The sequence below is a fragment of the Pan paniscus genome, chromosome 8 (genome assembly GCF_029289425.2).
Source record: "Pan paniscus chromosome 8, NHGRI_mPanPan1-v2.0_pri, whole genome shotgun sequence".
Lineage (NCBI taxonomy): Eukaryota > Metazoa > Chordata > Mammalia > Primates > Hominidae > Pan > Pan paniscus.
In genome coordinates this window covers 66,689,518-66,703,837 of record NC_073257.2, presented here as the reverse complement: position 1 = coordinate 66,703,837, position 14,320 = coordinate 66,689,518, and the positions used below count along the sequence as shown (strand labels likewise).

The 14,320-nt window shown below is 32.6% G+C and overlaps 1 protein-coding gene across 2 annotated transcripts in view; it reads left to right on the top strand.

The window, feature by feature from the left end:
- PCDH15 (protocadherin related 15) overlaps window positions 1-14,320 on the top strand; it is a 1,779,889-nt gene that overhangs the window by 1,197,286 nt on the left and 568,283 nt on the right. For both annotated transcript variants that reach the window (XM_055092816.2, XM_057298896.1), the window contains one exon: window positions 11,341-11,501. In XM_055092816.2, the coding sequence (XP_054948791.1) occupies window positions 11,341-11,501 (161 nt within the window). The remainder of the gene's footprint in view (window positions 1-11,340; window positions 11,502-14,320) is intronic.

The following is a 14,320-nucleotide window of genomic DNA, read 5'->3' as shown; positions in this document are numbered from 1 at the left end:
TAAAGAGTCTATACACACACACACACACACACACACACACACACACACACACACACACACAACTAATAACTAAATTCAGCAAAGTAGTAGGATACAAAACCAATGCACAAAAATCAGTTGTACTTGTATACCTAACAAGTAATACGCTAAAAAAGACATTAAGAGAATACTTCAGTTTACAATAGCATCAAAAAGAATAAAACACAAAGGAATCAATTTAACCAAGGAGGTGAAACATTTATGCAATGATTATTAGAAAATATTTTTGAAAGTAAAGTACTTCGTCAGGCTTTGAAATAGCTTCTTCAATGTGTAAAATGATTTTCATCATCTTACAGACCAAATGAATAAAATGACCTTTAGAAAATACCTGAAAGAATCTTATTTAATTTAGTTAGTTTATTTGATTTTTTAAAAAGGGCAAGTACTTGTGCTATTGAAAAGGAATATGACTTAGAAAGTTTACTTCATTTGCAGTTAGAGAGTACATTAAATTAAATTTGTTTGGCTGGATTAACCTCTCAAATGATAAGCCTATCAGAAAACTTTGAACATTTGAGTACTCTTTAGTTAATTACATTTTTGCTGCTTTAATTATCAAACTTAAGCTTATTTATTTTTCTACGATAGGCACTGCCATAGAAAAAAATGACAGAATTTAGTCTTAATACTTGCCCACTTTTACATGAAAAAAGCAAACTGCTTGAGCACGTATGGTTATTAAATATGTCCTCCAATTAATTGTTTCCAGAAGCAAATTACCTATAGAAACAAAACATTTTTCTGTAACATAGTTCTAATTCACATTTAGTATTGTCATAACATCCTTCTGTTTTATTATTTTCAATAACATATTAAATAATTTTGCCTTATTGTTTACAGAATTGTTAATCTGAATGATTTTATAGGTGAGAAAACAGATTTAACTGTAGGGTTATGACAACTCAGAATTCTCCTAGAGGTACTAAAAAACCACATTTTCTATTGTACAAATTTATCTATGGAATAAAAGGTTTTAAATATCTTATGTTAAAAATTAAATCTGAAGTCAGAGGAGAAATGGAGGAGGATTATGATGTGACCTTTCTCTCTGCCTGGAATATACACTTGGATTTGGATCAACCAGAAACTCAAAAAATGAAATAAATGGAGTTGTTGAAATATGTTCATTGATTCACTACTACCAGTTAATTCCACATCCATTTCTTAAACATATTCTTTGTCTTATATAATTCTGTTTGTTGTCCTACAGTCAATTAGGTGTTTTTATTTTTTGAATATGTGGGTTGTCTTTTCATGGAATATTGCTTGAGTTTTAACTAATATTAAATATGTGTAAATGACACAGATAAAATCAAAATCGTATTTGACCATAAATATAACGTAAATATTTTCATTCCTGCTATAACCGTAGGAAGACTGAAAAACTAAGGGAAAAAACTTTAATTTGTTCTGTGATTAAAGTTCTATTAACTCATAAGCTTAACAAACTTACTTCCCCTATCCAAAGTACTATATATGCAATCTTTAATAATTAAACTACTGTGATGTTGATAAATTTAATACAAACTCTTCAAACGTCTAGAAGGGTAGGCAAGCATACCCAAGAGGATTTTTTTCTTAAGACACTTAAGCAATTCTTTCAATCTAATAAATCACACTTACAAATTTACTGAATCGAATCATTTAAAACTTTGAAATAGTGTTTAAAATCGCAGTCAAAAAGTTTATATTTTAAATCACATATCTAACAACAACAACTTTCTACAGTTGCATTTTCACTAAAAAAAGGAATTTCACAAGTAGAAATGAAGTTTTAGTTAAAAAAAAAGGGGGGGGGATCTTCAGCTTGGTAGAGATTTAATTGTTTGGTTAGGGAATGGAAGAAAAACCCAAAATTTGAGGTTTATAATTGATTCTAATGGAGGCACAGGTTAAGAGGTTGAGCTTTTTCATCAAGCAGGGCTTTTCTGGCTTTTATCTTTTCAAATCAATCTTTCACATACATTTTAAAACCATATTTTTGGCTGGATGCAGTAGCTCACGCCTGTAATCCCAGCACTTTGGGAGGCCGAGGCGGATGGATCACCTGAAGTCAGGAGTTTAAGACCAGCCTGGGCAACATGGCGGAACCCCGTCTCCACTAAAAAAAAAAAAAAAAAAAATTAACTGTTTGTGGTGGCAGGTGCCTGTAATCCCAGCTATTAGGGAGGCTGAGTCACGAGAATCGCTTGAACCCAGGAAACAGAAGTTGCAGTGAGCCGAGATTGCGCCACTGCACTCCAGCCTGGGCAACAGAGCAAGACTCTCTCAAAAAAAAATAAAATAAAATAACCAATATTTGTTTCTTTGATTTCAACCCCTGGGACATATTTTTCTAATGAACAGAACTGCCTGATTAGATTCTATACTCTTTTTTTTTTTTTTTTGGTTGAGGAGAGTGGGGTATGAAGATTGTTTTTTACCCACTTTAATCATTATGTTGAAACACACACACACACACACACACACACACGGCATGGTATGCTTGTACTTTTAATTTTAACTGCAGCAATTTGATGACCTGAAAATAATAAAATATTGTAATATTCTGAGGGTATAAACCTTTCCCCTTTACACCAGTCTGATAATTAAATATGGTAATTCCCTGAAAGTCTTTATATTTTATCTCTTAGTCCAGTTAATACAGTCAGCAAATGCTAATAAGTACTAATAAGCATTTTTGATCTTAGTAGTATGACTTTTTTTGCTTATTATCTTGTTCATTTTTGCTTTTGCCAGCAAGAAATGGCCTTTTATTTCATGAAAAATTATCAACAGTTACTGTGAATAAACTGTTGCCTTCTTTTTGTTTTATATTTTACATATGCATACATAGTCTTTTTTTTTTCTTGCTGGTATTTAAGTATGTTCTGTGCTTCTCTTATTTCAGTTGTACAGAAAGTACATTATACATTTAAAATCATTTTGTTGATAATGTTCCCAATTTAATGAAAAATAATATATAACTCCTTTATATGCTCAAATCTATATAAATTGCTAGTAGCTGTAGGATGAAAAATGTTATTCATTGGGTAATTGCGTGCCTCCACTTACATTCATTTTTATTTTTTTCTCATAGAACTCTATATTGCTGATTGTAAAAATCTTGGGAACTTGCTTAAGCTCACAGTTAGTAAGTAGTGTGCAGCCAAGATTCTGAACATAGATCTTTTGACATTAAATCCTGTGTAAATTATCTGTTATTGTATAACAATATCATTAAAATTAGGTAATTTAAAACAGCACACATGTATTATTTGATAGTTTCTTTGAGTCAGGAGTCCAGACACAGCATAGCCAGGTACTCTGCTTAAGGTTTCACAAGAGTATAATCAAGGAATTGTCAGGGCTACCATTTCATCTGAAACATGGTTAGGGAAGCATTTGCTTCCAAGCTCAATCAGGTTGTTATGTATTCCTTATGGACTCAGAACACAACACAGTTTGTGTCCTCATGTTACACAGACACATAGACACATGTATACAACATAGAATCTCATGTTATGTAACCACATAATCATATACATGGGAAATAGAAACATAGACTTTTCTTTGGGGTAGAAGCACGTCACAGGTTTTTTGGACCATACTTAATGCCCACTATCCTCTTGTATGGGTGGCAAGCTCTAATGTCACAGATGACATCTATATCTATCTCTGTATCTATGACCTAGGGAAATTGATTCTAGGGTCATATCGATAATTATATTATACTCTTCTCCCATATTTTAGAGTCATTTCCATTGTAATCTTTTGAACTTTTGTGAAAAATATTATAGGGCATGAAATTCAAAATAGTGAATTTATATGTATTCAGAATTTTTGAATAACTTTCCCAAAAACTGAAAACAAAACTAAAAAGATGTTTATGTTTTTATATTTTAAAAATGTATATATCCAAGAGAAAAGCAAAATATAGGGAACCAGGGAAAGGAGAACTGAACTGTCAATTAGTAGAACCAGGTTTTTGTTTTGAATCTGCTTTTATTAGCTAGGTTGTCTTGGTCAGGTGATTTTTAACTCTTGGGATTGGAAAATGTGGAGATAACAGAGGATTGACTTTATGTTCCACCTATACATACATAAAAAGGGATGCTAAGTTTCCTCCTAGTTCTAAAATTTTATGACTGAATTTTTACTTGTATAAGTGACTTTTGAACAAGATAAACATAAATTCTACACCAAAATGTACAATGTATGTGCATTTACTTAGTACTTTATTCACAACATAATAGAATAATAGATATTTAGTAAGTGCCTAAATATTAAGGTATCTCTTTCAGTTTCTGAAGAAAAAGCTAAAGATAGAAGAACAAAACTCCAATTCTGAAGGGTTGTTTTTTTTTTTTTTTTTTTTTTTTTTTTGAGACAGAGTCTCGCTCTGTCCCCCAGGCTGGAGTGCAGTGGCGCGATCTCGGCTCACTGCAAGCTCCGCCTCCCGGGTTCACGCCATTCTCCTGCCTCAGCCTCCCGAGTAGCTGGGACTACAGGCGCCTGCCACCACGCCCGGCTAATTTTTTGTATTTTTAGTAGAGACCGGGTTTCACTGTGTTAGCCAGGATGGTTTCAATCCAATTCTGAAGTTTTATGCTTGGATTTCTATACCTACCTTAATACATCATCTATTATATTATATATCCTGAAGGAATATAATAAGTAAATAAAATATAATGTTACCTGAGAGATACAAGTGAAGTACATTTTAGTAAAGTCTTCCACTTTGCAATTTTTTTCTTTTGAAGTAAATAAAATTTAAATTTTAAGGATCAACATAGTTTTGCAGAGGAACATGTTTTTAATACTTGTTTTTATTTAATTGTTGGTGACTTGGCATTATTTCTCCCCTTTAGCAAGAATTGATGTAATTAATATATTCCTAGCATTTGACTCCAGCCCAGCCAAAATTTGTACTGTCATGATAAAGTTGCTGGACACATACATTATATATGTCTTGCCATGTTAAGAGTTTTCCAAGTAGTTATCTAGATACAATATGTACATACACATAGTTGAAATTTAGTTTATATAATTGTAAATGAAGAAAAAGCGTGAAAAGTCAAAGAACAGAGACACTACTTCTAGGAAGGTGCTGGAAAATTTGGATTAAAAAAGAGAATTTGAAATGAAAAAGTCATATTTTAGCCTGGTAATCTTGGAATATAGATTTTACTCAATGCTAACAGAATAATGGCTATAGTCACTGCTTAACCTCACTGGAAAGCTACATATTAGCTAAATTTTCACTTTTTAATCTTTTAATTTTTTAATTAATAATGTACTTTGGGAAGCTTTAATTTTTTTTGTTTGTTTTGTTTGCAAGGATTAACATGCAAGAGAAAGCAATATATGCTTCTGGTTATATGATATAACTAAACATTCTTCTAGTTGGCTCAAACTAGGGAAAGATTGCAGGGAAAATCTTAGCAATCCATATTGTTTCTACAACTTTGAATAATTAATTGTTTTAGAGCACCAAGTAGTGGGTTCTATGCACAGAGTGATTTTTCCTTATTTTAATGTTTGGAATGAACTAAAGCAGTCAATTACTCTCTCTCCCTACAGAACTTATGCTCTCAGCTTCACTGAGTTAGGTTAACTAGAAAGGCAGCAGACCCCCCCCACCAACCTGCCACAGCCACGTCCCAGCTATTTTAGAGAGTAATTCATTTGTATTATAACTGTCTATTTAAAGAAGCAAGTGACTTTTCCAGGAAAACATTGAATATCAAAATATGATTCATATGACTTTCCATCTCTCTCTCTCTCTACATATATATATATACACACACACATACATATACACACACATACACACACACACACACACACACACACACATATATATATATATATGCAACCCATCCAGGCTTGCTGTCTGTCTATAGTTTCTATAATATACATATAGAGTTGTTTCTTGGTATCCATGGGGAATTGGTTCCAGTATTCCCCTTTCCTCCCACGGATACCCAAATCCAGGGACACTCAAGTCCCCTATATAAAATGGAATGGTATTTTCATATAACCTATTCATATTATTCCATATACAGTCATGTGTAGCATAACTACATTTTGGCCAATGACAAACCCCATTATATGATGGAAGTCCCATGAGATTATAATTCTATATTCTTATTGTATGTTTTCTGTGTTTAAATATGTTTAGATACACAAATACCATTCTATTACAATTGCCTACAATATTCAGTACAGTAACATGCTGTACAGGTTTGTAGCCTAAGAGCAATACACTACACCATATAGAGTAGGTGTGTAGTAGGATATACATCTAGGTTTATGTAAGTACACTCTATGATGTTTGTACCATGGCAAAATTGCCTAAAGACACATTTCTTAGGATATATTCCTGTCATTAAGCAACCTTTATGACTATACTTTAAATCATCTCTATATTACTTATAATACGTAATACAATGTAAATGCTATGAAAGTAGTTGTTATACTGTATTGTTTAGAAATAATGATGAGAAAAAGTCTGTACATGTTTAGTGAAGATACAATTATCGATTATTTTCCTAAATATATTTGATCCCTGATTGATTACATCCATGAATTAGAATCTCATGGATATGGAAAGCCAACTGTACATGTACGTGTGTGTGTGTGTGTGTGTGTGTTACGTGTGTGTATATTTCCTAATAAAACCAAGCACTTACTGAAGATGAGCAAAAAGTATTCTATATATTCTATATAAAGATCACTACTCATGAATATGGAAAGTCAACTGTACATGTATGTGTGTGTGTGTGTGTGTGTGTTACGTGTGTATATTTCCTAATAAAACCAAGCACTATACTGAGGATCAGCAAAAAGTATTCTATATAAAGATCACTACTAGTATGAATTTATTGAATAAGGCATTTTCCTGCCTTTAAAACTAACTGTTTCTATGAGAAAATTCAAGACTGAGGTTAGAAAGTGGGAAGAGTGGTGGTCAGTCTCTGGTGATAGCAGGCCTGGATGGTTTGCCTATCAGCTGAAATGTAGCATAGAAAGAACTGTCCATTAGAGGCATGGGGATTTCTTTACAGTTGTTTCTCAAAGAGGCATTCACTCTTACCTTCTGACTTCCAATATTGTTTACTGTGGATTTAAGTCTTTTGAATTCATATAAATTCTTTCAGACTGCTTACTACACTAATGTGTTGACCAAACATAACCCTAGCTTTGTGAAATGAAGAATAGGCTTGGTTTGTAAGTCTTCTGTGACATAAAGTAAGTTATTTTTAGCCAAAAATGATTTCCTTCCAAAATGGCGTTATTAACACCAACAACAATAACCATAATTTTCGTTTTAGAAATTCTTACTTCTGGTGGGAACTATAGTCAGCACTTCACATGGGTTATCTAATTTAATCATCAGAGCAAACCAGTAGGCTCTTCTTTGATGTAAATTACATTATACACAATTGGTAAATAGTAGAATAAAGTTGGTATAATGAGGAAGGTTTATTAATTTATAAGTTATTTTCTAGTTATTTAAGTTTATTCATACATTTGTTATTTACACTTTGATATGGTCTGGATAAGCTTTTATTCACAATTAAAAAGAAAGGGCTAGCTATGTAAGAAGATCTTAGGAAAAAATGAAAAATCTATTGAAGAACATTTATTCTGTACAAATAGAGTCTATATTAGCAGTTACATGAACTCCTGTAATTTAATATGTTAATCTCTCTTGAGAATCAGGAAGTACATAAAAAGAAACTGCAAAGTTATTTATCTGAATTAATAGGCTAATAAAGAGGCTAAATGAAAGACGAAGTTTTCCATTTTTATAAAAAACGTCCCTAGAGGTAAATGGCCCTCAATACCTACTTCTTAAAGGATGAAGCACAAATCCCAGTATTTAAGGCTGTAAAAGATTGACCAGCCAAGAAATGTGTTGAAAATATCAATAAATATTTAACTGTGCTAATATTTTTAACACGATTGTGATTGTTTTGATTTTTATTATTCTAAATACAAGAGAACAAGTCTTTTTCAGGAACATACATATAGTATTATAGTAGAAATGCCTTTTCTCTTATAGTACTGATTTTGTAGGAAGAAAAATCGAGGGTAAATGCGGTTATCCACTTTCACATAGTTGGTAAGTGGTGGATTATGGATTGGATTCTAAGCCTATCCATTCCAGGGCCAGCTCTCTTAACTTCTATTATATGAGTATCAAACTAAATTTAATTCCATTTTCTGAACTGCCACCATTTTTATTATGATGAAAGGAAAATTTCCTGTAAGGTGAATCCCATCTTGGGTATTACCTATTCTGCAAGACAGGCCTACTCAGGATTACACCTGTTGATCCCTTTATTATAATTAAATATGTCTCCTTACCACTATTAAACATTGCTTGTTCTAGCTGACATTAATAGAGCCATCCAGTTTTCTTATTTAGTGTTGTGTCGTGCCTCCCATCTTTTTATTTTTAACTTATCTGTAATATTTGAAATGAAGTCAAAGAAGAGAATACATTTAAACATCAAATGAAACACGTTAAGCAAAAGGTTTATTGGCAAAAAGGGAAGCTTGCAAAGTAACGAAGGAGCAAAGAGAGCACATTATCCCAATACACCCAGAGTATTCTGGTGTTTAGCTGCTTGCCAATATTGTCTAGAACACTAGCTTTTCAGATCTTGAAAACTTAGGATGTGTGGAAAGATACAGCCACCACTGCTGGGATAGGAAGAGACAGGAGTTTCTGGCTTAATGCTAACTATAGCTTGGGTGTCTCGTATTCTTCTAAGGAGAGGGGTATGGGCACAGTTGTTCAGGCAATTCAGAGTGAACACTTAGGTTAATTTTTAAAAAATATGTATATTGCTCCTTGTATCATGTCTGCCTAAGCTTTGCTCTCTTCTCTCTCTCCCCTAAACTTTTGGCTTAAAGCAAGATTGTATATGAAAATTTGAGAGGCTTTTTTTTTTCTTTTTGGCAATACAAATGGACAATTCTGAAGGGGAAAGCAGGCAAGCAAACAAAACTCTTTCTTTTTCAACACACCAGCAGTAGAAAGATTTTTTTGTTGAGTTTCAATCATTGAACTCAGGAGTGAGCTGAGAGCAAGAAAACTATAGATCTTTTCCATGAAAGTTAGAATCATTAAATAAAATATAAATCCAGATACAGTGTTTTTGTTTCACTACTTTAATATTAGTTACTATTAAAACTTTATCTGGTTATAAACTATTTGCTTTGTAAAGAGAGTTCAATGGCTCCTTCCCTTAGTGTATCTGCTTGGAGCTTGGAGTATATATATATATAAATATATATATATATATATAAATATATATATATATGGAGCATATATATATGTATATGGAGCATATATATATATGGAGCATATATATATGGAGCATATGTATATATGGAGCATATATATATGGAGCATATATATATATGGAGCATATATATATGGAGCGTATATATATATATGGAGCATATATATATATGGAGCATATATATATATGGAGCATATATATATATGGAGCATATATATATGGAGCACATATATATGGAGCATATATATATATGGAGCACATATATATATATATATATACACGGAGCATATATATATATATACACACATGCATGCACACAATCAGAAGATTTGCAGTTGCTACTCTTAAACACTATTGAGTCAAAGTATTAATGTTAGTTGACCTGCCTATTGTACATAAGTTTTCTTGATGAGAAAATAAATTCCCTTTCAATTTCTCAATTATATATTGAGATATAGATCAAATATCTTCTCATGGTGAGTTGTGTGAAGTATTTGTAAATTAGTATGTACTGGAGCCTTGAATATATATACATTCTTGAATATATTTATAGGCAATAAAATGCCATCAATATCTGATCTATACTTTGGAGTGTATTGTATGTAGGTTGTGTATTTGCCATTTCAGTCAAAAATAAAAATACTCATTCCACTCAATATTCATGTAATTATATCCTAGTATGTGAAAAAGTGCAAAAAATGTGCCATTTACAAAAGTATGTGTATGTGAGACAACATTTGTGTTTAAACATTATTCTGGCTTGTTACAAAAGATTCATGGTTCTTTCCAGCATTTCTTAGGCAGATAAAGACTGGTAGTAATAGTATGATAAAGAAATATTATAGATAATTATAGTTCTTATTAAATTACTGAGAAAATATTTTAAAGAGCCTTCCACTTTTCTTGTAATTATGCAATGGTATAACATTTAGGCCAATTTCATGCCTTAAGAAAATGCAACAGATACTTTTTTCGTTATATTTTTCAAGCCAGATTCGTATTTATGGATTCTCTGTATATTCTTGAGTGCTGTCCTAAGGCAATGTGTTCTCTCGATAGTTGCCATTTATTCTAGTGTTTTTTGGAGGCTACATTTTACTTGCATAGCCACATCTCTTCTATATCTATAAGTTTAATAAAATGGATCGGTTGAAAATGATTGCTCTAAGCCATGGTACATTATTATTTGGCAAAGAGATCATTGCTGCGTGAGGGAAAAATGGTATTTGAGTTGCATCAGTGCTGTTTGCATTCGACATGTAAAACGCTTGGGATCTTTAACACAGTAGAAAGGGTTAGAGACATAATCTTTTCAAGTTTTATTCAAAAACTGTCTACAATTCAGCTTGCTGAAAAAAAATAATAAGAAAGCAATCACTGAAATGTTACACTGGCCTAGTGCATTGTTCTAGTAGAGTAACCCAGACATGTCTTAAAGAAGAATGGCTTCTATTCCATTTCTGCACACTAGTTTTGTCTTTCATGTCAAGATGTATGTTTTATGTATTTGCTCTAAGATAAAAAGAAGCAGTTCTCACCATGGGAGACTCAGCTACTTTTTAAAAATCTATTTCCTCTTCCTTTCTTAGTTTCACAATATCTTTTTTTCACATCAGAGGTCTTACAGAATTAATTGAGACATCAGACTCTGCTATTACAGGCATTTCCTTTTGTTCAGGATAAAATTCAGTGATAACTCCTGTGAGAAGTGATAGATGGGGGGAAACAGATTTATGTTGTTAGAGGGAAACACAAAATGGATGATGGAACTCACCATGTCTGTATCTCTGCCTTCCACCAAAAATATTATTTATAAATAATATAATGCAGATATTTTGGCCTTTTGGTAAATAATATTTTCTGTCTTATGCTAGATATACAGTTGAGTATTTTCAGCTTTAAAACTGATTGTGAGCCAGCCACGGTTTAAGAGCATGATCTTTGCTAAAGAGTTCATATGAGTAGAATATGTTTTCAAGTAACTTTCTTTGGTTTGCAGGTACAATTCTGGTGGACAACATGCTGATCAAAGGGACTGCTGGAGGACCAGACCCCACCATAGAACTTTCTTTAAAGGATAATGTGGATTACTGGGTGTTGATGGATCCTGTTAAGCAAATGCTTTTCCTGAACAGCACCGGAAGAGTTCTGGATAGAGATGTTAGTGATTTTTTTTCTTTGCCCCTGTAATATAAGTTTATTATAATTTAAATGTCTATGTGTGTGTTTATATGATATTGAATTATTTATATAATTTGAGTGTATTTCCTGAGTATAGCAACAACAGTTTCTTTAACTCACTTAAAGAAGAATGAGAAAGGAAGGGAACATCTGTGTCCTGGAGAACCATTAGACTTCCCCTTTAATATCCTGGAAGCTTGTCAATTTCTGAAAAAGAAGAAAATATAGTGCTTAGAAAAAAGAGGTGGTACCCTTGGCAAAGTAGGATAAGCATGGCTATAACTCATTTCTGTCCAACAATGGCAACATATAAGTGTGTCACTCAGCTGCCGGCTTGAAGATGTAGTTTGGTGGGTGCACTCACAGGAGCCTGCTTTTACAACTAGTAAGCATTGGTTGAAGGGCAAAACTGTGGAAATGTCTTACATAGCTGCAAAAAAGAAAAAAAAAGTGAGAAAAAGTTTCATGGTAATATGCCAGTCAAGTAGTTCTCAGATAGCATAAATTTTTTTTTATTAAGAATATCTATATTGGGCTTGGCACAGCAGTAGCTCATACCTGTAATCCCAGCACTTTGGGAGGCCCAGTGGGGAGAACTGCTTGAGCCCAGGAGTTTGAGTCCAGCCTGGCAAATAGAGCAAGACTCTGTCTTGACAAAAAATTTAAAAAACTAGGCAGGCATGGTAACACCTGCCTGTAGTCCCACTAATCTGCAGACTGTGGTGGGAGGATCCCTTGAGCTTGGGGTTGGGGAGTGGAGGCTGCAGTGAACTATGATCACACCAATGCACTCCAGCCACGGCAGCAGAGTGAGACACTACCTCAAAAAAAAAATTGCTAAATTACCAAAGTAGTTGGATGTTTCATTTCTGGAAAAATTAAAAAAAAAAACAATTTAATAGGTATAAGTAGCTCTCTAAAGTAACTTTGTACTCACTTATTTGCATCTCAGTCTTTCTTGAGTGCAGAGGGGCAGAGGGTAGTGGATTATAATCAGTAATTGCACTGGGCCCTGGGAAAACTCAGAGAGTAACTCTAAACATGCTTACCCACAAGTTCCCAGCTTATGAAATCCAAATGTCAGATACTCAGCTTAGTGAACCTGAATCATTTCACATCATTGCTCAGGGTTTATGATCTACTTTACAATAGGTTATGGAGTGGTTGATACTTTATACTATTTCATGTCTAAAATTTGGAGTCTTTAATAAATCTCAATTTGCCTCTTATTTTACTACAGTTTACTATGTGCTTTATTACCTATGAATTCTTTGAATTCTTGTGAATTATGTTTTCCTGCTGCCACAGTGCTTTTAGGGGTTCATTCATCAAAGCATAAGGGCTTTTATTCTGAATATCCTTAACCTAGTGCCCATCTGTTTTATGTGTCCCATAGACCATTACTGCTAGACAAATAGTGAGGTAAATCTGGGCTTTTAGTCCAAATCTAATCACCACTGGAAATTGCAGTCTCATTTAATTGTAAAATAATATATGCTTATGGTAAACATATCAGAAAATAAGAAGCATATATATGAAGATAATTTTATCAGTTAGGGAAAATAACATTTAATGTTTATTCTGCCACATTTTATTTCAAGCATTTATGTGTGTTGGTATGTATATTTATAATACTTATTAATTTAAATTGGATTATGCTGCTCATTTTGCTGTCAGCCTACTTTTTACATAAAATTTATAATACATGTAAAATTATAATGCAAACAAATGTATATTTATATAATTATTTTTATGAGCTGCATGATTGGTTATTGCATGAATAAATAAGAGATTTTTTAAAAATGAATCTCCTATTTTGGAAGTCAAGTTTGTTTGCAGTTTTTAAGAATTACAAAAATGCTGCAGTGAAAATTTTTGTACATGCATCTTTCTACAATTGTTTAGTTGTTTTATAGAGATAAATCCATTTACCATCATTATATTACTGGGATAGGGAGTTTTATCCATTTTACTAAATGGTCCTCTCGATATATTGTCCCTATATGCTTCCATACCAATATTGCTAAATAATTGTAATGTCTGAAATAAAATAATAATATTATGTAAATATTTGAAGTAATCTTAGCTTACTTGGAGAGGTGTTGTATGTTTTTACTTTATTGTTTTAACATTATTTACATTGATATAGAATAAGATATTTTTTTCTTCTGTATGCTTCTCTATGATCCTAGTTAACAATATTTTCTACAAAGATATAGTAGGGAATTCATTTTTAAAAAAATGTGAGTGCACGCTTTTTATATAGATTGTATTTGAAAATATGCTCTCCAGTATTAATGAAATATATATTAATACTATGATATTCATATATGTAAATCTATATACCTTTATTTACATTGTTTTACATTTTATTTAATATAAAATGTTTTTTCCCAAAAGCTAAATATAGATAAAATATACATTATTATTAAATAACTATATTATTATGATAAATACCAAAATATTTGTAGTTTCTTTTAAAATATAGGGCATTTACCTGAAATGTAATTCTTTTGATTGTTGCCCAAAGTTTTTTGGTTGTTCTTTTATGAATATAATGAATCAAAATAAAAAATATGGGCTGGGTGTGATGGCTCATGCCTGTAATCCCAGCACTTTGGGAGGCCAAGGCCAGTTGATCACTTGAGGTCAGGAGTTCAAGACCAGCCTGGCCAACACGGTGAAAACCCGTCTGTACTAAAATCCAAAACTTATCCAGGCATTGTGGCAGGTACCCTGTAATCCCAGTTACTGTAGAGGCTGAGGCAGAAGAATCACTTGATCCCAGGAGGCGGAGG